The 22,702-nt window shown below is 42.4% G+C and overlaps 1 protein-coding gene across 3 annotated transcripts; it reads right to left on the minus strand.

Annotated features, from left to right (window-relative positions):
• Positions 1 to 208: 208 nt before the first annotated feature.
• ccl19a.1 (chemokine (C-C motif) ligand 19a, tandem duplicate 1) lies at positions 209 to 21,699 on the minus strand. 3 transcript variants are annotated; one of them, XM_071404293.1, is made up of 5 exons: positions 21,568 to 21,699; positions 21,326 to 21,452; positions 10,366 to 10,489; positions 4,407 to 4,521; positions 209 to 1,111 (listed from the first exon to the last, which is right to left on the minus strand). In XM_071404293.1, exons 2-5 carry the CDS (start codon positions 21,390 to 21,392, stop codon positions 1,073 to 1,075), a joined length of 345 nt encoding a protein of 114 aa, XP_071260394.1. In that variant the 5' UTR covers positions 21,393 to 21,452; positions 21,568 to 21,699; the 3' UTR covers positions 209 to 1,072. The 3 variants fall into 3 exon arrangements, 2 of the variants coding, with proteins under 2 accessions (XP_071260394.1, XP_071260395.1); XR_011675252.1 differs by having other exon boundaries at positions 777 to 923; positions 1,011 to 1,111; positions 21,326 to 21,615; XM_071404294.1 differs by having other exon boundaries at positions 21,326 to 21,627.
• Positions 21,700 to 22,702: the final 1,003 nt, after the last annotated feature.

A 22,702-nucleotide genomic window follows, 5' to 3' on the forward strand; every position in this document is an offset into this window, starting at 1 on the left:
GGTAGGCCGTCTTTGTAAATAAGAATTTGTTCTTAAATGACTTGCCTAGTTAAATAAAATAATAGTAATCTAGCTTGTCCCCTCTAGTGGAGAATAGTTATACTACTTGTTGTTTACAGATTTGGGCCCATGAGTTTAATCTGTGTCCGGGAAACCGGCCCATACGCTATCGTCCTCTAAATATACAGCAATACGTTCACTCAGAATATTGATTTGGCAAAGTCTTTATTGAAAAAACAAAAGGTCCATGAAAAAATAAGAATTTGTCAAATACATTGTAGGTTCACAAATGATATGAAATATTGAATTCTCTGAGATGTACGTATAGATTAGGCAAATGGGTGTTCTAACCAGCTGCCAGGACCTCGACCCTTGACCTCTGACCCCTGATTTATTCTGATTTCCGATTCTGATTTTATATTATATATTTTAGTATCTTTCTCTCTAACCCTATATTGTTGGAAAATGACATGTAAGTAAGCATTTCACTGTTAGAATACAGCTGTTGTTCATGAAGCATGTGACAAATAAATTTGTATTTGATGACAAAATTAGTCTGGGATCTAGGAATCTGGTCATTTCAATTACTTCTGCCATTTTGTTGCTTTTCAAATCCCAGACTAGTGCTTTAAGGGCCAGTTCAAATTTGGGGTCAAGGGTCTACTCTTTTTGGAATATTATCATTCAATATTTTGTCACATAAAAATAACAATAAAAACGTCTTCTACGTGAAAGTGCCACTGAGAAACAGCATGGTATCTTAAGCAAGACGGTCAGTTGTATAAACTAAAGACTGAAGACAGAAGGAAACTTAAAAAGTGCATTAGTGGTAAGAGGAATCACATTAGTCTTTTTTGTTGTTGTTTTACTTCTCCCACCCTGTTCTTCACCCACTTGGAAGGTTCTTCTCAGGCTCTGTCATGGTGGTTTTGACCGGGAGATGGGGGTGGAGGTGGTTTTGACCGGGAGATGGGGGTGGAGGTTGTTTTGACCGGGAGATGGGGGTGGAGGTTGTTTTGACCGGGAGATGGGGGTGGAGGTGGTGGTGGTAGGAGGGGCTCCGACAGGGACCTTAGGGAGTCTTGTGCTTCAGCTTCTTACAGTGTTTAGCCTGCAAACACACAGACACACATAGCGTTAGGTCACTAGCTAAAGTACGTTTCTTTTGAATTCCAGAGTTTAGTGGTTTAGTAACTGCTGAATCACATCGTTTTTTTATTTTTACTTCCTCGTTTTGTGACTCAACACTCAACACCATTGTTGTTCAATGGATCAATGCTTGCAGCTAAAAACACCTGGAGGATTTGCAAGAGATTAAGCCAACCGCCAAATCATAATTCGGACTAATTTAGCATGTTATCTACCCAGTACTATACCTACTATATACTGCAATCTATGTAATCTACCCAGTACTATATCCTGCAATCTATGTAATCTACCCAGTACTATATCTACTATATACTATAATCTATGTAATCTACCCAGTACTATATCTACTATATACTGTAGTCTATGTAATCTACCCAGTACTATATACTGTAGTCTATGTAATCTACCCAGTACTATATCTACTATATACTGTAGTCTATGTAATCTACCCAGTACTATATCTACTATATACTGTAATCTATGTTATCTACCCAGTACTATATCTACTACATACTATAATCTATGTAATCTTCCCAGTACTATATACTGTAATCTATGTTATCTACCCAGTACTATATCTACTATATACTATAATCTATGTAATCTACCCAGTACTATATCTACTATATACTGTAGTCTATGTAATCTACCCAGTACTATATCTACTACTTACTGTAATCTATGTAATCTACCCAGTACCATATCTACTATATACTGTAGTCTATGTAATCTACCCAGTACTATATACTGTAATCTACGTATTATACCCAGTACTATATCTACTATATACTATAGTCTATGTTATCTACCCAGTACTATATCTAATACATACTGTAATCTATGTTATCTACCCAGTACTATATACTGTAATCTATGTAATCTTCCCAGTACTATATACTGTAATCTATGTTATCTACCTAGTACTATATCTACGATATACTGTAATCTATGTTATCTACCCAGTACTATATCTACTATATACTGTAATCTATGTAATCTACCCAGTACTATATACTGTAATCTATGTAATCTTCCCAGTACTATATACTGTAATCTATGTTATCTACCTAGTACTATATCTACTATATACTGTAATATATGTTATCTACCCAGTACTATATCTACTATATACTGTAATCTATGTAATCTACCCAGTACTATATACTGTAATCTATGTAATATACCCAGTACTATATTTTATTTATTTATTATTTTATTTAACCATTATTTAACCAGGTAAGCTAGTTGAGAACAAGTTCTCATTTACAACTGCAACCTGGCCAAGATAAAGCAAAGCAGTGCGACACAAACAACAACACAGAGTTACACATGGAATAAACAAGCGTACAGTCAATAACACAATAGAAGAAAAAAAAGAAAGTCTATATACAGTGTGTGCAAATGGCGTGAGGAGGTAAGGTAATAAATAGGCCATAGTAGCAAAGTAATTACAGTTTAGCAAATTAACACTGGAGTGATAGATGAGCAGATGATGATGTGCAAGTAGTAATACTGGTGTGCAAAAGAGCAGAAAAGTAAATAAAAACAATATGGGGATGAGGTAGGTAGATTGGGTGGGCTATTTACAGATGGGCTATGTACAGCTGCAGCGCGATTGGTTAGCTGCTCAGATAGCTGATGTTTAAAGTTAGTGAGGGAAATATAAGTCTCCAGCTTCAGAGATTTTTGCAATTCGTTCCAGTCATTGGCAGAAGGGAACTGGAAGGAAAGGCAGCCAAAGCAGGTGTTGGCTTTGGGGATGACCAGTGAGATATACCTGCTGGAGCGCGTGCTACGGGTGGGTGTTGTTATCGTGACCAGTGAGCTAAGATAAGGCGGCGCTTTACCCAGCAAAGACTTATAGATGACCTGGAGCCAGTGGGTCTGGCAACGAATATGTAGCGAGGGCCAGCCGATAGAGCATACAGGTCGCAGTGGTGGGTGGTATAAGGGGCTTTGGTGACAAAACGGATGGCACTGTGATAGACTGCATCCAGTTGGCTGAGTAGAGTATTGGAAGCTATTTTGTAAATGACATCGCCGAAGTCGAGGATCGGTAGGATAGTCAGTTTTATGAGGGTATGTTTGGCAGCATGAGTGAAGGAGGCTTTGTTGTGAAATAAGAAGCCGATTCTAGATTTAATTTTGGATTGGAGATGTTTAATATGAGTCTGGAAGGAGAGTTTACAGTCTAGCCAGACACCTAGGTATTTGTAGTTGTCGACATATTCTATGTCAGAATCGTCCAGAGTAGTGATGCTGGACGGGCGGGCAGGTGCGGGCAGCTAACGGTTGAAAAGCATGCATTTGGTTTTACTAGCGTTTAAGAGCAGTTGGAGGCCACGGAAGGAGTGTTGTATGGCATTGAAGCTCGTTTGGAGGTTAGTTAACACAGTGTCCAAAGAAGGGCTAGATGTATACAGAATGGTGTCGTCTGCCAAGAGGTGGATCAGGGAATCACCAGCAGCAAGAGCGACATCGGTGATATATACAGAGAAAAGAGTCGGCCAGAGAATTGAACCCTGTGGTACCCCCATAGAGACTGCCAGAGGTCCGGACAACAGGCCCTCCGATTTGGCTCACTGAACTCTGTCTGAGAAGTAGTTGGTGAATCAGGCGAGGCAGTCATTTGAGAAACCAAGGCTGTTGAGTCTGCCGATAAGAATACGGTGATTGACAGATTCGAAAGCCTTGGCCAGGTCGATGAAGACGGCTACTATATACTGCAATCTATGTCAAATCGAAGTTTATTTGTCACGTGCGCCGAATACAACAGGTGTAGTAGACCTTACAGTGAAATGCTGAATACAACAGGTGTAGACCTTACAGTGAAATGCTGAATACAACAGGTGTAGTAGACCTTACAATGAAATGCTGAATACAACAGGTGTAGTAGACCTTACAGTGAAATGCTTACTTACAGGCTCTAACCAACGGTGCAATTTTAAAGTAAAAAATACTGTATTAGGTGGACAATAGATAAGTAAAGAAATAAATGCAACAGTAAAAAGACAGTGAAAAATAACAGTAGCGAGGCTATATACAGGCACCGGTTAGTCGAGCTAATTGAGGTAGTATGTACGTGACTATGCATATATGATAAACAGAGAGTAGCAGAAGCGTAAAGGAGGGGATTTGCGGGTGGCGGGTGGCGGGTCACAATGCAGATATTCCGGGTATGTAATCTACACAGTACTATATCTACTGTACACTGTAATCTATGTAATCTACATACACATTGCTTGTAAGGACGGTACCTTGAAGTTGGTTTCGTGACATTTCTTGATGAGGCGGTCCATGAAATTCATCAGGTCTGTAACCCAGGTGGGGTCAGTGGGAGCACACAGCTTGAGTCCCCTCCTGGTAGTGAAGCTGCAGTAAGGAATGATAGGGGAGACAGGTTACAAGGAGGTACGGAGAGTCAGGAATGAGAGGGGAGACAGGTTACAGGGAGGTACAGAGAGTAAGGAATGAGAGGGGAGACAGGTTACAGGGAGGTATAGAGAGTAAGGAATGAGAGGGGAGACAGGTTACAGGGAGGTATAGAGAGTAAGGAATGAGAGGGGAGACAGGTTACAGGGAGGTATAGAGAGTAAGGAATGAGAGGGGAGACAGGTTACATGGAGATATAGAGAGTAAGGAATGAGAGGGGAGACAGGTTACAAGGAGGTATAGAGAGTAAGGAATGAGAGGGGAGACAAGTTACAGGGAGGTATAGAGAGTAAGGAATGAGAGGGGAGACAGGTTACATGGAGATATAGAGAGTAAGGAATGAGAGGGGAGACAGGTTACAAGGAGGTATAGAGAGTAAGGAATGAGAGGGGAGACAGGTTACATGGAGATATAGAGAGTAAGAATGAGAGGGGAGACAGGTTACATGGAGATATGGAGAGTAAGGAATGAGAGGGGAGACAGGTTACATGGAGGTATAGAGAGTAAGAATGAGAGGGGAGACAGGTTACATGGAGGTATAGAGAGTAAGAATGAGAGGGGAGACAGGTTACATGGAGGTATAGAGAGTAAGGAATGAGAGGGGAGACAGGTTACATGGAGGTATAGAGAGTAAGAATGAGAGGGGAGACAGGTTACATGGAGATATGGAGAGTAAGGAATGAGAGGGGAGACAGGTTACATGGAGGTATAGAGAGTAAGAATGAGAGGGGAGACAGGTTACATGGAGGTATAGAGAGTAAGAATGAGAGGGGAGACAGGTTACATGGAGGTATAGAGAGTAAGGAATGAGAGGGGAGACAGGTTACAGGGAGGCATAGAGAGTAAGAATGAGAGGGGAGACAGGTTACATGGAGGTATAGAGAGTAAGAATGAGAGGGGAGACAGGTTACATGGAGGTATAGAGAGTAAGGAATGAGAGGGGAGACGGGTTACAGGGAGGCATAGAGAGTAAGAATGAGAGGGGAGACAGGTTACATGGAGGTATAGAGAGTAAGAATGAGAGGGGAGACAGGTTACATGGAGGTATAGAGAGTAAGGAATGAGAGGGGAGACAGGTTACAGGGAGGCATAGAGAGTAAGGAATGAGAGGGGAGACGGGTTACAGGGAGGCATAGAGAGTAAGAATGAGAGGGGAGACAGGTTACATGGAGATATAGAGAGTAAGAATGAGAGGGGAGACAGGTTACAGGGAGGTATAGAGAGTAAGGAATGAGAGGGGAGACAGGTTACAGGGAGGTATAGAGAGTAAGAATGAGAGGGGAGACAGGTTACAGGGAGGTATAGAGAGTAAGAATGAGAGGGGAGACAGGTTACAGGGAGGCATAGAGAGTAAGGAATGAGAGGGGAGACAGGTTACATGGAGGTATAGAGAGTAAGAATGAGAGGGGAGACAGGTTACAGGGAGGCATAGAGAGTAAGGAATGAGAGGGGAGACAGGTTACAGGGAGGTACAGAGAGTAAGGAATGAGAGGGGAGACAAGTTACAAGGAGTTACAGAGAGTAAGGAATGAGAGGGGAGACAGGTTACAGGGAGGTACAGAGAGTAAGGAATGAGAGGGGAGACAGGTTACAGGGAGGTATGGAGAGTAAGAATGAGAGGGGAGACAGGTTACAGGGAGGTACAGAGAGTAAGGAATGAGAGGGGAGACAGGTTACAGGGAAGTACAGAGAGTAAGGAATGAGAGGGGAGACAGGTTACAGGGAGGTACAGAGAGTAAGGAATGAGAGGGGAGACAGGTTACAGGGAGGTACAGAGAGTAAGGAATGAGAGGGGAGACAAGTTACAAGGAGTTACAGAGAGTAAGGAATGAGAGGGGAGACAGGTTACAGGGAGGTACAGAGAGTAAGGAATGAGAGGGGAGACAGGTTACAGGGAGGTATGGAGAGTAAGGAATGAGAGGGGAGACAGGTTACAGGGAGGTATGGAGAGTAAGGAATGAGAGGGGAGACAGGTTACAGGGAGGTATGGAGAGTAAGGAATGAGAGGGGAGACAGGTTACAGGGAGGTATGGAGAGTAAGGCATATGCTGGGATCAAACTCCTGCTACTGGCAGTGGCAGTACATAGCCGTGGGAAGTAGGGGTGCTCCTGAAAAATCAGAATTAAAAAAATATATATATTTTTAGAAAAATGTATATTTTCACAAAAGTAGTCCACTGGGCCTTTACTAGTATTAGCGGACCGATATAGATGTCTGTAGCATGGGCAAAAACTGTTTTCCATCATCTCTGCTTCGACAAAAAATGGTAGCTGTATAATTAAGAACAGTATCTTGCAGGATTTAATAGTTGTAATTGTAAGAGTTGTTGGTTGCCCTGTCCCTTTCTCTGCTATTGTCATTCTAATGGCATCCAGAAAGAACAAAGCCCTGCCCCTTTCTCTGTGATGTCATTCTAATGGAATCCAGAAAGAACAAAACCCTGCCCCTTTCTCTGTGATGTCATTCTAATGGAATCCAGAAAGAACAAAACCCTGCCCCTTTCTCTGTGATGTCATCCTAATGGAATCCAGAAAGAACAAAACCCTGCCCCTTTCTCTGTGATGTCATTCTAATGTAATCCAGAAAGAACAAAACCCTGCCCCTTTCTCTGTGATGTCATCCTAATGGAATCCAGAAAGAACAAAACCCTGCCCCTTTCTCTGTGATGTCATTCTAATGGAATCCAGAAAGGACAAAACCCTGTCCCTTTCTCTGTGATGTCATTCTAATGGAATCCAGAAAGAACAAAACCCTGTCTCTTTCTCTGTGATGTCATTCTAATGGAATCCAGAAAGAACAAAACCCTGTCTCTTTCTCTGTGATGTCATTCTAATGGGATCCAGAAAGAACAAAACCCTGCCCCTTTCTCTGTGATGTCATTCTAATGCTATCCAGAAAGAACAAAACCCTGTCTCTTTCTCGGTGATGTCATTCTAATGGGATCCAGAAAGAACAAAACCGTGCCCCTTTCTCTGTGATGTCATTCTAATGCTATCCAGAAAGAACAAAACCCTGTCTCTTTCTCTGTGATGTCATTCTAATGGGACCCAGAAAGAACAAAACCCTGTCGTCAAACATTTACATCAAAAGGTGCAAAGTTTATGAGCAAAGACACAAGACATCTACATCAAATTAAATATATTTCTTGATCAAATAATATGGAAAACAACCACTTTTTGTGCAGTATTTCATTAAAAAAAAAAGTAAAACATTTTAAAAGTTTTCCTTTGTAGATGAAACTATCCTAAATATAATCACATTTCACCATATAATTGATTAAAACACACTATTTTGAAATTAAAGTCTACAGTAGCATCAACAGAACTCTGTGGGGTAGCACTATTGTGTAGCCGGAGGACAGCGAGCTTCCGTCCTCCTCTGGGTACATTGACTTCAATACAAAATCTAGGAGGCTCATGGTTCTCACCCCCATCCATAGACTTACACAGTAATTAAGGCAACTTCCGGAGAACGTCTTCCAAGCTATCAAAGGTCTTGCAGCATGAACATACAAGTTGTCCACCCAATCAAAGGATCAGAGAATGAATCTAGTACTGAAAGCACAAGCTACAGCTAGCTAGTTGACTCAAAGAGAATGAAAGACAATAGTTGAACAGTTTTGAACAAATTAATATCTTCCAAAATGAAGGAGAATTAAGAGAGAGAAAGAGAGAGAGAGATATTTTGTCATTTTTTCCCCCACTTCAGTTTCACTTACTTAGCTAGAGAATGTAGAGAATGTAGCTAGTTTTTCCTACTCAAACACCCTGCACAAACAGAGGGATGCTATGTTAGCTAGCTGGCTATGACTATCCAACACAACACTGGAACTCTACCAAGTCAAGGTAAACATTATTTTTATTGCCACAGCGGCTAGGTTGTAGCAACCTCATGATGGGTATAGTAGCTTAAACCTATCACTGTTACATTGAACTGGGTGAATGGAAAATGAATGAGAGTCATCTAATAGGCTGTATTCGAAATAAGGTCATGCTCATGGAAAAATAATTGTCCTCCCTCACAGACCGCCACTGCTTACAAACCACTTAATGTAAATGTGCATTACTGTATTGTACATACAGTTGATGTCGGAAGTTTACATACACTTAGGGTGAAGTCAACAAAAACAAATTATAGTTTTGGCAAGTCGGTTAGGACATCTACTTTGTGCATGAAACAAGTCATTTTTCCCACAATTGTTTACAGACAGATTATTTCACTTATAATTCACTGTATCACAATTCCAGTGGGTCAGAAGTTTACATACACTAAGTTGAATGTGCATTTAAACAGATTGGAAAATTTCAGAAAATGATGTCATGGCTTTAGAAGCTTCTGATAGGATAATTATCATAATTTGAGTCAATTGGAGGTGTACCTATGGATGTATTTCAAGGCCTACCTTCAAACTCAGTGCCTCTTTGCTTGACATCATGGGAAAATCAAATCAAATCAGCCAAGACCTCAGAGTAAAAGTTGTAGACCTCCACAAGTCTGGTTCATCCTTGGGAGCAATTTCAGGTACAAAGGTATCTACAGTGCTGTGAAAAAAGTATTTCCCCCCTTCCTGATTTCTTTTTTTTTTGCACATTTGTCACACTTAAATGTTTCATATCATCAAACAAATTTTAATATTACACAAAGATAACCCAAGAAAACACAAAATGCAGTTTTTAAGTGATCATTTTATTTATTAAGGGGGAAAAGCTATCCGAACGAATTTTTACTAGGATTAAATGTCAGAAATTGTGAAAAACTGAGTTTAAATGTATTTGGCTAAGGTGTATGTTAACTCCTGACTTCAACTGTAGTCTGGTCATCTAGGTTTGTACCTGTAGTCTTTCCATCACCATGACGATAAAACAATGACCAATCCAGTAATATTTCTCTCAAATTTGTTTATATTCCTGTTAGTAAGCATTTCTCCTTTGCCAAGATAATCCATCAATAAGCTGATTAAACAGCAGTATCATTACGTAGGTGCACCTTGTGCTGGGGACAATAAAAGGCCACTTTAAAATGTGCAGTTTTGTCACACAACACAATGCCACAGATCTCTCAAGTTTTGAGGGAGCGTCCAATTGGCATGTTGACTGCAGTAATGTTCAACAGAGCAGTTGCCAGAGAATTGAATGTTAATTTCTCTACCATAAGCCTCCTCCAATGTAATTTTAGAGAATTTCGCAGTACATCCAACCAGCCTCACCATCGCAGACCACGTGTAACCATACCAGCCCAAGACCTCCAAATCCGGCTTCTTCACCTGTGGGATTGTCTGAGGAGGGGGAGGGGGGTGCTGAGAAGTATTTCTGTCTGTAATTAAGCCCTTTTGTGGGGAAAAACTCATTCTGATTGGCTGTACCAGGCTCCTAAGTGGGTGGGCCTATGCCCTCATAGGCCCGCCCAAGGCTGCGCCCCTGCCCAGTCATGTGAAATCCATAGATTAGGGCCTAATAAATTTATTTCAATTGACTGGTTTCCTTCTATGAACTGTAACTCAGTAAAATCTTTGAAATTGTTCCGTGTTGCATTTATGTTTTTGTTAAGTATAATAACAGCCCAGCCTTGCTTTCTTATAAGGCATGTGGAGTTTTCACCATATTTCTTATACCATATCAAATTGTATTTGTCACATACACATGGTTAGCAGATGTTAATGCGAGTGTAGCGAAATGCTTGTGCTTCTAGTTCCGACAATGCAGTAATACCTATACAATCCTCTCAACTCCACAGTGGGTGGTCGTTGTAAATCCAAACCAATGAAATACAAGTTTTTCACTTACACCACAGCGCCGATGGAGCAGCCTTGACCTCTGACCTGAGGCTGGTAACCTATGACAACGTGTCTAGGGATCTCTCTCTGACTGACCGACAGACAGCAGTCCATCACCATCTGGCCCTGAATCACTGAGAGAAGAGAGAAAGAGAAGGTATAAAAAAAAAACATTGAACCTTCAAAATAAAAGTTTAAAACAATCAAACAGTCAGCAGATAATTGCCTCAACAACAAATAATGGGTAAATTTAAAAAAAATAAGATTTCATTTGTAAAGGGGTTATTATAAAAATAAAAAAACGATTATTTAATCATTTGTAAATGCATTATAAACCATTAATAAATGGTTATAAATCTTTGGTAAAAATAGTTCAATAACTGGTCAGTGTTTGCCAAATAGTAAGCCAATATTTACGTCCAGCTACTAACCATTTATAAATGCACTTACAAACGCTTATAATATTGAAGCCTTATGTATCATCATTCATCCTTATTGTCAATAGTTGCACAGTTGAACGATTGTGATTTTCTCACTTTTAGGTGTGATGTAATTGGTGCTCTGTCCCAGGAACAGAAGAGCTTGGTTTTCATGATGCGTCTACATCCAGGACACTATTCAATCGTCATTCCTAATTCCTTACCAGATTATATCAACACACGTACCACTTCTCTGTAATAGTCCAAGTATGGTGAACGCTCTGGTGTGAAATGGTAACCGTAATATCACTGGATGGTGAAACAACGGAGGAGGCATCCTTGTTATTGATACCTAGGGCTATGGCAGTCGTGACATTTTGTCAGCCTGTGATTTTCATGCAAATAACTGCCGGTCTCATTGTAATTGATCATTAGTTAACGTAAACATGTTTAGCATCTCCTGCCTTCCACGCAGCCTACAAGCCACTGATGCAGACCTTTAGAACATCTACATTTTAAAAAGTCTAATAAATCCATTTAATATAACCTACACCTTCACAATAAATCCATTATTTATTTTAGACAGGTCTAAAGAAACATGATATTGTAACGAACGTCGTCGGGAGAAGGAGTGGACCAAAACGCAGCGTGGTAAGTGTCCATGTTAACATTTATTTTAACTCAGAACACTAAAACAAAATAACTAAAATAGACCAACACGAAACAGTTCTGTCTGGTGCAGACACAGAGACAGAAAACAACTACCCACAAACACAGGTGGGAACAGGCTACCTAAGTATGGTTCTCAATCAGAGACAACGATAGACAGCTGCCTCTGATTGAGAACCACACACGGCCAAACACAAAGAAATAGACAACATAGAACACCAGACATAGAATGCCCACCCCAACTCACGCCCTGACCAACCAAAATAGAGACATAAAAAGGATCTCTAAGGTCAGGGCGTGACAGTACCCTACCCCCCCCCCCCAAAGGTGTGGACTCCGGCCGCAAAACCTGAACCTATAGGGGAGGGTCTGGGTGGGCATTTCACCGCGGTGGCGGCTCTGGTGCGGGACGTAGACCCCGCTCCACCTCTGGCTTGGCCCACTTAGGTGGCGCCTCTAGAGCGGGGACCCTCGCCACCAACCCCGGACTGGGGACCCTAGCAGCGGGCCCCAGACAGGAGGGCGACTCTGGCAGCTCCGGACAGGAGGGCCACTCTGGCAGCTCCGGACAGGAGGGAGACACTGGCAGCTCCGGACAGGAGGGCCACTCTGGCAGCTCCGGACAGGAGGGAGACACTGGCAGCTCCGGACAGGAGGGAGACTCTGGCAGCTCCGGACAGGAGGGAGACTCTGGCAGCTCCGGACAGGAGGGAGACACTGGCAGCTCCGGACAGGAGGGAGACTCTGGCAGCTCCGGACAGGAGGGAGACTCTGGCAGCTCCGGACAGGAGGGAGACTCTGGCAGCTCCGGACAGGAGGGAGACTCTGGCAGCTCCGGACAGGAGGGCCACTCTGGCAGCTCCGGACAGGAGGGAGACACTGGCAGCTCCGGACAGGAGGGCCACTCTGGCAGCTCCGGACAGGAGGGAGACTCTGGCTGCTCTGGACAGGAGGGAGACTCTGGCTGCTCCGGACAGGAGGGAGACTCTGGCTGCTCCGGACAGGAGGGAGACTCTGGCTGCTCCGGACAGGAGGGAGACTCTGGCTGCTCCGGACAGGAGGGAGACTCTGGCAGCTCTGGACTGAAGCCCTTCGCTGGAGGCTCCGGACTAGAGGGCGTCGCTGGAGGCTTCGGACTAGAGGGTGTTACTGGAGGCTCCGGACTAGAGGGCGACGCTGGAGGCTCCGGACTAGAGGGCGTCGCTGGAGGCTCCGGACTAACGGCCTTCGTTGGAGGCCTCGTGCCATAACTCCTCACTGGAGGTTTCGTGCCTTGGATCCTCACTGGAGGCTTCGTGCCATGGATCATCACTGGAGGCTTCGTGCCATGGATCATCACTGGAGGCTTCGTGCCATGGATCATCACTGGAGGCCTCTTGCCATGGATCATCACTGGAGGCTTCGTGCCATGGATCATCACTGGAGGCTTCGTGCCATGGATCATCACTGGAGGCTTCTTGCCATGGATCATCACTGGAGGCTTCTTGCCATGGATCATTACTGGAGGCTTTGTGCCATGGATCATCACTGGAGGCTTCTTGCCATGGATCATCACTGGAGTGGAGAGACACACAGGAGGCCTGGCTCTGGGAGCAGGCACAGGACTCACCAGGCTGGGGAGACATGCAGGAGGGTTAGGGCTTAGCACAGGCACAGGACTCACCAGGCTGGGGAGACATGCAGGAGGCCTTGTCCTTGGCCGAGGCACCGGATGCACTGGGCCGTGGAGGCGCACTGGCGGTCTCGAGCGCAGAGCTAGCACAACTCGTCCTGGCTGGATACCCCTTGTAGCCTGGCAAGTGCGGGGAGCTGGAAAAGGCCGCACTGGGCTGTGCTGGCGAACCGGGGACACCGTGCGTAGGGCTGGTGCCGTATAACCCAGGCCGAGGAGACGCACTGGAGACCAGATGCGCTGAGCCGGCATCATCCCTCCTGGCTCGATGCCCACTCTAGCCCGGCCGATTCGAGGAGCTGCAATGTAGCGCACCGGGCTATGCGTGCGCACTGGGAACACCGTGCGCTTCACCGCATAACACGGTGCCTGCCCGGTCACTCTCTCGCCACGGTAAGCACGGGGAGTTGGCTGAGGTCTCCTACCTGACTCCGCCAATCTCCCCGTGTTTCCCCCCCCAAAAAAAATCTGGGGCTGCCTCTCGTGCACGTTCTCGAGCCAATTCCTCGTAGTGTCGCCGCTCCGCTCTAGCTGCCTCCAGCTCCTCTTTCGGACGGCGATACTCTCCCGGCTGTGCCCAGGGTCCCTTGCCGTCAAATATTTCCTCCCATGTCCAGGAGTCCATTACACTCTGCTTGGTCCTCTTTTGGTGGTGGGTAGTTCTGTAACGAACGTCGTCGGGAGAAGGAGTGGACCAAAACGCAGTGTGGTAAGTGTCCATGTTAATATTTATTTTAACTCAGAACACTAAGACAAAATAACTAAAATAGACCAACACGAAACAGTTCTGTCTGGTGCAGACACAGAGACAGAAAACAACTACCCACAAACACAGGTGGGAACAGGCTACCTAAGTATGGTTCTCAATCAGAGACAACGATAGACAGCTGCCTCTGATTGAGAACCACACACGGCCAAACACAAAGAAATAGACAACATAGAACACCAGACATAGAATGCCCACCCCAACTCACGCCCTGACCAACCAAAAAAGAGACATAAAAAGGATCTCTAAGGTCAGTGCGTGACAGATATGAGGAAAATGTAGTCTATTTCAGAAGAACAGAATAGCATACTCTGAGTTGTCCTTATGTTAGGTCCTGATCTGGCTATCAATATGGCTGTGGGCTACACTAGTTAGGTCTACGGGTCGAGACAAGAAGAAGACACATTGGCAGAATAAATTCAACCACAGCTTTTTTACATTACAGCCTTATTCTAAAATGGATGAAATAAAAAAAATATCCTTAGCAATCTACACACACTACCCCATAATACATTTTTGTAAATGTATTAAAAATTCAAAACAGAAATACCTTATTTACATAATATAAGGCTAGGGGGCAGTGTTCGGAAGTTCGGATGAATGACGTGCCCAAAGTAAACTGCCTGTTACTCAGGCTCAGAAGCTAGGATATGCATATAATTGGTAGCATTTGATAGAACACACTCTGAAGTTTCTACAACTGTTACAATAATGTCTGTGAGTATAACAGAACTGATATGGCAGGCGAAAACCAGAGGAAAATCCATCCGGAAAATTAGTTTTTGAGGTCACAGGCATTTCAATGCTAGCCTATGGGAAAAACAAATAGATAGGACCCAGATTGCAGTTCCTATGGCTTCCACTAGATGTCAACAGTCTTTAGAAAGGGTTTCAGGCTTGTTTCTTGAAAAATGAACAAGTAGTTATAGTTTTTCCAAGGTGTCCCTCATTAGAGGGACATTAGTCTTGTTGCGCAAGTGAATTTTATAATTTATTTAGATATTAGAGTACCTGAGGATTAATTAGAAACGTTGTTTGACTTGTTTGGACAAACTTTACCAGTAACTTTTTGGATTCATTTGTATGCATGTTGAACGAATGGATTACTGAAATCAATGGTGCCAACTAAACTGACTTTTTTGGATATATAGAGGGACTTTATTGAACAAAACAACCATTCATTGTGTAGCTGGGACCCTTGGTATTGCAAACAGAGGAAGATCTTCAAAGGTGAGTGATTTATTTTATCGCTATTTGGGATTTTGTGACGCCTGTGCTGGTCTGAAAAAGTATTTTGATGTGGGGCGCTGTCCTCAGAAAATCGCATGGTATGCTTTCGCCGTAAAGCCTTTTTGAAATCTGACAACACGGTTGGATTAACAAGAAGTTAAGCTTTTAAACGATGTAAGACACTTGTATTTAAATGAATGTTTAATATTACGATTTTTGTATTTTGAATTTCGCTCTGCAATTTCACCGGATGTTGTCCTAGTGACACGCTACCGGGACACCGATCCCAAAGAGGTACATAAGTATTGAGGCCCTTTGCTAAGAGACACAAATATGAGCTCAGGTGCATACTGTTTCCATTGATTATCCTTGGGATGTTTCTACAACTTGATTGGAGTCCACTTGTGGTAACTTCTATTGATTGGACAGTTTTTCCTTTGTCATTATGGGGGTATTTTGTGTAGATTGATGAGGGGGGGAAACAATTTAATCCGTTTTAGAATAAGGCTGTAACCTAACAAAATGTGGGAAAAGTAATGTGGTCTGGATACTTTCAGAAGGCGCTGTATGCGTATGTGTGCGAGTGTGTCTGCGCAAGTAGAAACAAACATGTTGACTCACCCAGAAATTCCATCCTCCTCTCTCTCATGACTCTAGCTGGCTTCTCTCATGACTCTAGCTGGCTTCCCTTGGCATTCAGGAATACACAGCACTGCCTCCTATATACTTAATTTGGAGTTCTTTATGCAACTTTTAGTTGTGATACAGTACAAACATCAGGCTATATGTTTGGATTTTTATTACATTCTAAGGCTGCATGTTCGACACTAATGATGATTCGGGAAAAGTAACATGAAAGGCATGAGCTCTGTTCCTTGCGCAGACACTTCCCCAGTCTCTCATTCACTATTTGATTTGACAAGCACTTAATACTTATCTCACCAATCAGACTATGGCTTATTAATTTAATCTGGTCTTTACATACTGATATAAATTTTGAATTATTTTTTATTTAGAATGGCCCCAAACAAACAAACAAAATATTTGTAGCCTGTGCTCGAATAGTGAATGGAGGTTACATGTGTTAAAAATTCTTTTTTTTTTAAAGTAGGGGCGTGGATCGTCTACCACCATTTACCTCAAGCAACTCAACACATCTCCTTCGCATAGAGTTGATCAGGCTGTTGATTGTGGCCTGTGGAATGTTGTCCCACTCTTCAATGGCTGTGCGAAGTTGTTGGATATTGGCAGAAACTGGAACACATTGTTGTACATGTCGATCCAGAGCATCCCAAACATGCTCAATGGGGGAAAAGTCTGGCGAGTATGCAGGCCATGGAAGAACTGGGACATTTTCAGCTTCCAGGAATTATGTACAAATCCTTGCGACATGGGGCTGTGCATTATCATGCTGCAACATGAGGTGATGGCGGCGGATGAATGGCACAACAATGGGCCTCAGGATCTCGTCACGGTATCTCTGTGCATTCAAATTGCCATCGATAAAATGCAATTGTGTTTGTTGTCCGTAGCTTATGCCTGCTCATAACATACCTCCACCGTAACCATGGGGCACTCTGTTCACAACATTGACATCAGTAAACCGCTGGCCCACACAACACCATCTGCCCGGTACTGGTTGAAAAGATTTGAAAAGATTTTTTGCATTGAGAGAGGAACTGTTGTCATTCGCAATGGATGTACACAAAAATTGACTTGGTTTGACTTTCTGTGTAATGAAAAGAAAATGTGTCTCCTTGCCTATGTAACAGACATATTTGGGAAACTGAAGTTTGGGAACGTCTGACATAGCCTATTGAAATATTGCGCAAACTGAGCTCATGAGCTCTCATGAAGTGTTTGATGTTTGATAGCATTTGCATTGTTGTCAGAGTGATTAGAGGGACAATAGAGAGCTGAGTACCATGCAGTTAGAAAGTTTGGTAGGCTACTAATGACCATCAGTGGCATCAGAGCCAGTATTGGAGAAGCCAAGTTAAAAGGTGACATGGAATCGTGGGGGTAAAATGGTCACCGTAATGAAGTGTTGAATCTTCTGCCATGTACTGTATGTAGTGATGAGTACCCAATACTGCCTTTAAGTATGTCTACGCTCTGAGTGAACTCTCAAATCATTTATAAATGATGTATAACTGCTAAAAGTGTACCTTATCCTAAAGTGATAAACATTTATAACTGAGTTATCAACATTTATAAGTGCTAAACGTATAACTTATTCTAAAGTGGTAATCCACTGACCATTAACAAATGAGTTACCAACATTCATAACTGCTGAAAATATACCTTTAAAGAAAGTGGAAACCTACTGACCATTTATTCATGAGTTAGGCCTATCAATATTTATAACTTCTAAAAATATATCTTAAAAGAAAGTGGAAATATTCTGGACATTTATGAATGACTTGCAAACATTTATAACAGCATATCATCTCCTCAAACATACAAAACATAGTAAGAACAAAATGTAATTTAATAGAACGATACATTGGGAAAATAATTGTATTACTGTGCTGACAAAGGATGCCAGCTAGCTAAATTACCAGCTACCTAGCTAAAGACAATACCTGAGTTCAACGGTTAGATAACTAGCTAGCTAGCGTACTAATCTAAACTAGCCAGCAAACATGATCTACTTCGCTAGCTAACTATATCATGCCAAAGATTATCTCGTGCTAAATCGTCTAGCAGAATTTCTACATTCAAAAATATGTTTTAGATTTTACCTAAAGCTAGTTAGCTAACGTTTCCTAGCTAGCTAGGTAGGACAGAGGTGCTAGCAAACATTAGCTTTGCAGCAGAACTTCTGTATCCAAAAGTGAAACAAATTGCATAGAGAATGTACCCTCTCTCCTCTGTCACCATTTTTTTATCTTGCGAACAATGTTTATTTTGTGCAATCTCTTCCATCTGGCCTTTGCACACTTATCATAGCCACATCCATCCTGATTCTTCACAATGCACTGTGACATGATTTCAGCGTCAACACAAACATTCTGGGCATGTTCCAGGCTGTCTTTATTTCAATCGCATTTCAAAGATTGGTATCTCTCACCAAAGTTTGGGGAATTTCTCCGAAACTAGCAAACCACTATGACTTGAGATCTTCAGATGAGGCCTTCATTCCTGCAATAAACAAGTGTACCGACGCATCATCACGGTTTCAAACGTGGTGCAATTGACGCATCATGGGAGTTTGACCATTGGTTTTGAAAACTCAACCATTTCCGTTCCTGGGACAGAGCAACAATGCATCGCACCTAAAAGTGAGAAAATAACTATTGTTTACCTGTGCAACCATTGAAAATAAGACGAGATAGCATTTCATTGAATACAGAAAGAGAGGGGAGGAATAGAAAGATGGAGGTTAAAGAACGATGTGTGAGAAAGAGAAAAGAAACTGATGTGGGAAACGGGGAGGAGGGAACCTGAGGTGAACAGGCCACATGTATTACAAAGATTAGTGTGTGTGTGTGTGTGTGCGGGCGTGCGTGTACGGGCCCGCGGGTGTCTGTTTGCCAATGTGTGTCTTTGTGGTAGTGATTGAGTGTCCCCTTTTTTGCGTATCTCAAAACAGAAATGTAGTAAAACAGTTTTAAGTTGTGTAAGACTAGATCTGAAATGTAATATTCCCTTTCCCGTGAGTCTCTGACTAGGCATGGCTTGAGTTTCTCAGGATTTTATGTAGTTTTAGTTGTGGGAAACAGGGTCATGGACCATGTCCAATGATTTATCATGGTTATTTCAGTCCAACACACTATTGTGGATGTGGCAGAGCACACACGAACACAGAGAGGGAAAAATAAAAAAAGTGAGTGAGTGAGAGGGAGAAAGAGAGGGAGAGAGGAGAGAGACATGGACAAGGACAGGAAGTGGAGGGAGATAGCGAGAGTTGATTTGACACTGTAGTTAAATGATGCATGTCTATCTCTTTTAAATGATGCATGTCTATCTCTTTTATCTGGCTGGGAATTCCCCTGTAACTTTACAACACTACAGACACTAGACGGTCAAACTATATGGTAGTGTTGGGTAATAGCTCATTCACACACGTTTGCACGCGCACGCGCACACACACACACACTCCTTTTCTGTTAACAGAATTCTATTCACTGAGTGCCAACATTTAGTTTCCTGGTGGGAGAGGTGATAACATGAGTTGACTATTAAAGGCGCTCACATGATGACAAAGTATTTTCTAGTGTGTGTGTGTGTGCCCTTTACTGTAAAAAAAATCTAACTGATTCAACAAATAATGATTTAGTAACTGGTTCCACAGACTTTTTTAGTGACTGAACATTTTCGATCGAAATGAATTTAAACAATTTAAACATGTTAGTTGGCCCAATCTACTGCACAGGCCAATCAGATAGCTCACATAACCGTGCATACAGCTTCCACGACCCCGGCCATAGCAAAGTTTGATACCAGCCTACATGAGATTTCATAACGTTTAAAACCAAGAGAGAGACTGTCAAAGAATACAGCAAACAGCTGCTGTGTTCATGTTTAAGTTTTTGTTCAGGACTGTTTGATTCAACACTATTACAAAACATAAAATATGTTTCTCTCTACTTCCACTCACACTGTAATGAATGAGTAGCCAAGTGTATCGATAGCGCTGTGTTTATTATTATTAGCAGCTCGTCCTGTCTATTTTAATAGGGAGGGATATTTAACTTTCTCTGGTCATAGGAACAACATGAATTTGTGCATGAGGCAGATGCGGTGTGACTCGACTTTCGCCATCAGGTGGAAGACGTTGTCCCCTCTCTCTGGTCAGTCTCACCGGATGAAAGGAAGGAGAGAGCAGGACGGTGTGAGGTGGACCCTCTGCTGTTCTCTCCTTCCCTCCGCTGAGAATAATGCGGTGTTCAAAACAACCTGGAACTCGGGAATCTCAGACTTCCGACTTCAGTGAGTTTAAGACAACTGGGAACTCTGAAAAAAATGGAGAGCTGACTCGGAAAAAGTCATCCAACTCGGAATACCAAGTAGAAAACTCGGGTTGAAGATCACTGACATCCTGATTCAAACATTTTTTTCTTTTTTGTCTTGTGGCACTCTGGGAACTCTGGGAAATATGAGGTCAAGTCATGAGGTCCATGATCTTCAGGTCGGAAAGTCAGAGATCTACAAAGAGGCCCAATTTCCCAACTTGGAATTCCGAGTTGGAAAAGCGATTTTTTTCCCCAGTCGGAGCTCGTAAGATTTCCGAGTTCCCAGTTGCTTTGAACGCAGCATTGAAGCCACCATGCCCATCAGATGTAGGTACCATCAGTCCAGCAAAATAAAAAAGCAAATTATTTAAATTTATGCTCAGCTGTGCCTCGCAAGTGCTACACCAACAGATCTATTTTGTTATCAAAGCTCGAGTTTTGAAATATAATATGGTCTGAGAAGAGCAATAATGTCAAGCCTGGCATATAGCCAATGTGATGTGATAATGTATTAGACCTACTGCACAAACCTCATTTTTATTAGGTTAATGTTACATGCACAAAGTAAACGTGTGTCAAGTATGTAACCTGAAAATGTTGTATGTTAAAAGCACTATTTCAAATCAAATCAAATCTATTTATATAGCCCTTCATACATCAGCTGATATCTTAAAGTGCTGTACAGAAACCCAGCCTAAAACCCCAAACAGCAAGCAATGCAGGTGTAGAAGCACCTGCCCCTAATTTACTTTCTGCCTTTCCAAATAGGAGCTTATTTTCGGCCAACTAAAAATGTTATGTTCAGGTAACACTTTGACCGAAAAGTTGAGTAAACAAAAAAAAGACAGGAACCAGTTGCTAAATAATAATTAATTGAATCAACTAGATTTTTACAGTGTGTGTGTGTCAGTCTACCTCTGTCTGTCTGTCTGTCTGTCTGTCTGTCTGTCTGTCTGTCTGTCTGTCTGTCTGTCTGTCTGTCTGTCTGTCTGTCTGTCTGTCTGTCTGTCTGTCTGTCTGTCTGTCTGTCAGTCAGTCAGTCAGTCAGTCAGTCTGTCTGTCTGTCTGTCTGTCTGTCTGTCTGTGTATGTGAGTGTGTGCCTCGTGAGTATCTGTTTATCTTGTTGTAAAGTAATAAACCCCCTAACAAAGACATATCTACATCCTGTCGTGATGATAAAATAATCAAGCCGTCCACTAACTGAGAGGACTGACCCTTGGCAACAGCTGTAGAGGAACAGTAACAGAGGACTTACCATGGCAACAGCTGTAGAGGAACAGAACACAGAAGAGGATCTTGGCAATGCCCACGGTAGACATCATGACTGGTCACCGATAACCTGAGCTGTACTCAGGGGTCTGGACTGGACTCAAGCTGTGTGTCTGAAGATATGTGTGCGTGAGTGAGGATAGCTTCTGGAGAAGTGAAGTGTATGAAGTGTAGATTTTGTCTGTTATTGATGCTATGTAAGTAAGGATTTCCACAAGTCTATCTTACCCTGTTGTGTGATGGTTCCTAGCCTGCTATTAGCTCTGCTTTGTGATTAGACTACCTCCCTGTCCTTATAGGCTTTATCCAGTTTCACTTTTACTCACACAAACTCCCCATTGGTCTTTTGGTAAACCTCAGTCTGCCCCTCCTACTGGTCATTCATCAACCCATATATATATATATATATATATATATATGTGTGTGTGTGTGTGTGTGTGTGTGTGTGTGTGTGTGTGTGTGTGTGTGTGTGTGTGTGTGTGTGTGTGTGTGTGTGTGTGTGTGTGTGTGTGTGTGTGTGTGTGTGTGTGTGTGTGTGTGTGTGTGTGTGTGTGTGTGTGTGTGTTGCCAGTTGAGGACTTGTGAGGCGTCTGTTTCTCAAACTAGACACTAATGTACTTGTCCTCTTGCTCAGTTGTGCAGCGGGGCCTCCCACTCCTCTTTCTATTCTGGTTAGAGACAGTTTGCGCTTTTCTGTGAAGGGAGTAGTACACAGCGTTGTACGAGATCCTAATTTTCTTGGCAATTTCTTGCATGTGTGTGTGTGTGTGTGTGTGTGTGTGTGTGTGTGTGTGTGTGTGTGTGTGTGTGTGTGTGTGTGTGTGTGTGTGTGTGTGTGTGATTGAGAACCTCTTATGCAGTTGAATATGATTCCTTTTATGAAATGTTAATTTTTTTGTTTATTGTGCTGAATTATATTGTTTTATACCCGTGTGTATGTTGTTTTATAATTAAAATGTATGTGTGTTTTGAGACCTACCTGAATATCGTCTCTTCCAACACCGACTAAAATATGACCTGTGGATGTTCAAATGGAATAAAATGCAAATTAATTACTTAAAAATCATACAATGTGATTTTCTGGGTTTAAAAAAAAATTACAGACCTCTACATGCTTTGTAAGTAGGAAAACCTGCAATATCGGCAGTGTGTCAAATACTTGTTCTCCCCACTGTATATACAGTAACAGTCAAAAGTTTGGACACACATACTCATTCCTGTGTTTTTCTTTATTTTTACTATTTTTACTACTATAGAATAATAGTGAAGACATCAGAACTATGGAATAACACATATGGAATCAAGTAGTAACCAAAAAAGTTTTAAACAAATCTAAATATATTTTATATTAGAGATTTTTCAA

The sequence above is a fragment of the Salvelinus alpinus genome, chromosome 5 (genome assembly GCF_045679555.1).
Source record: "Salvelinus alpinus chromosome 5, SLU_Salpinus.1, whole genome shotgun sequence".
NCBI lineage: Eukaryota > Metazoa > Chordata > Actinopteri > Salmoniformes > Salmonidae > Salvelinus > Salvelinus alpinus.

Coding starts and splice junctions, on each gene's coding strand:
- ccl19a.1 (XM_071404293.1), bottom strand. CDS start 21,392: ATGATGTCTACCGTGGGCATTGCCAAGATCCTCTTCTGTGTTCTGTTC. Junction 4,522..10,365: donor TGCTCCATCGGCGCTGTGGT/GTAAGTGAAAAA, acceptor TCCTTACTGCAG/CTTCACTACCAGGAGGGGAC. Junction 1,112..4,406: donor GTCACGAAACCAACTTCAAG/GTACCGTCCTTA, acceptor GTGTGTTTGCAG/GCTAAACACTGTAAGAAGCT.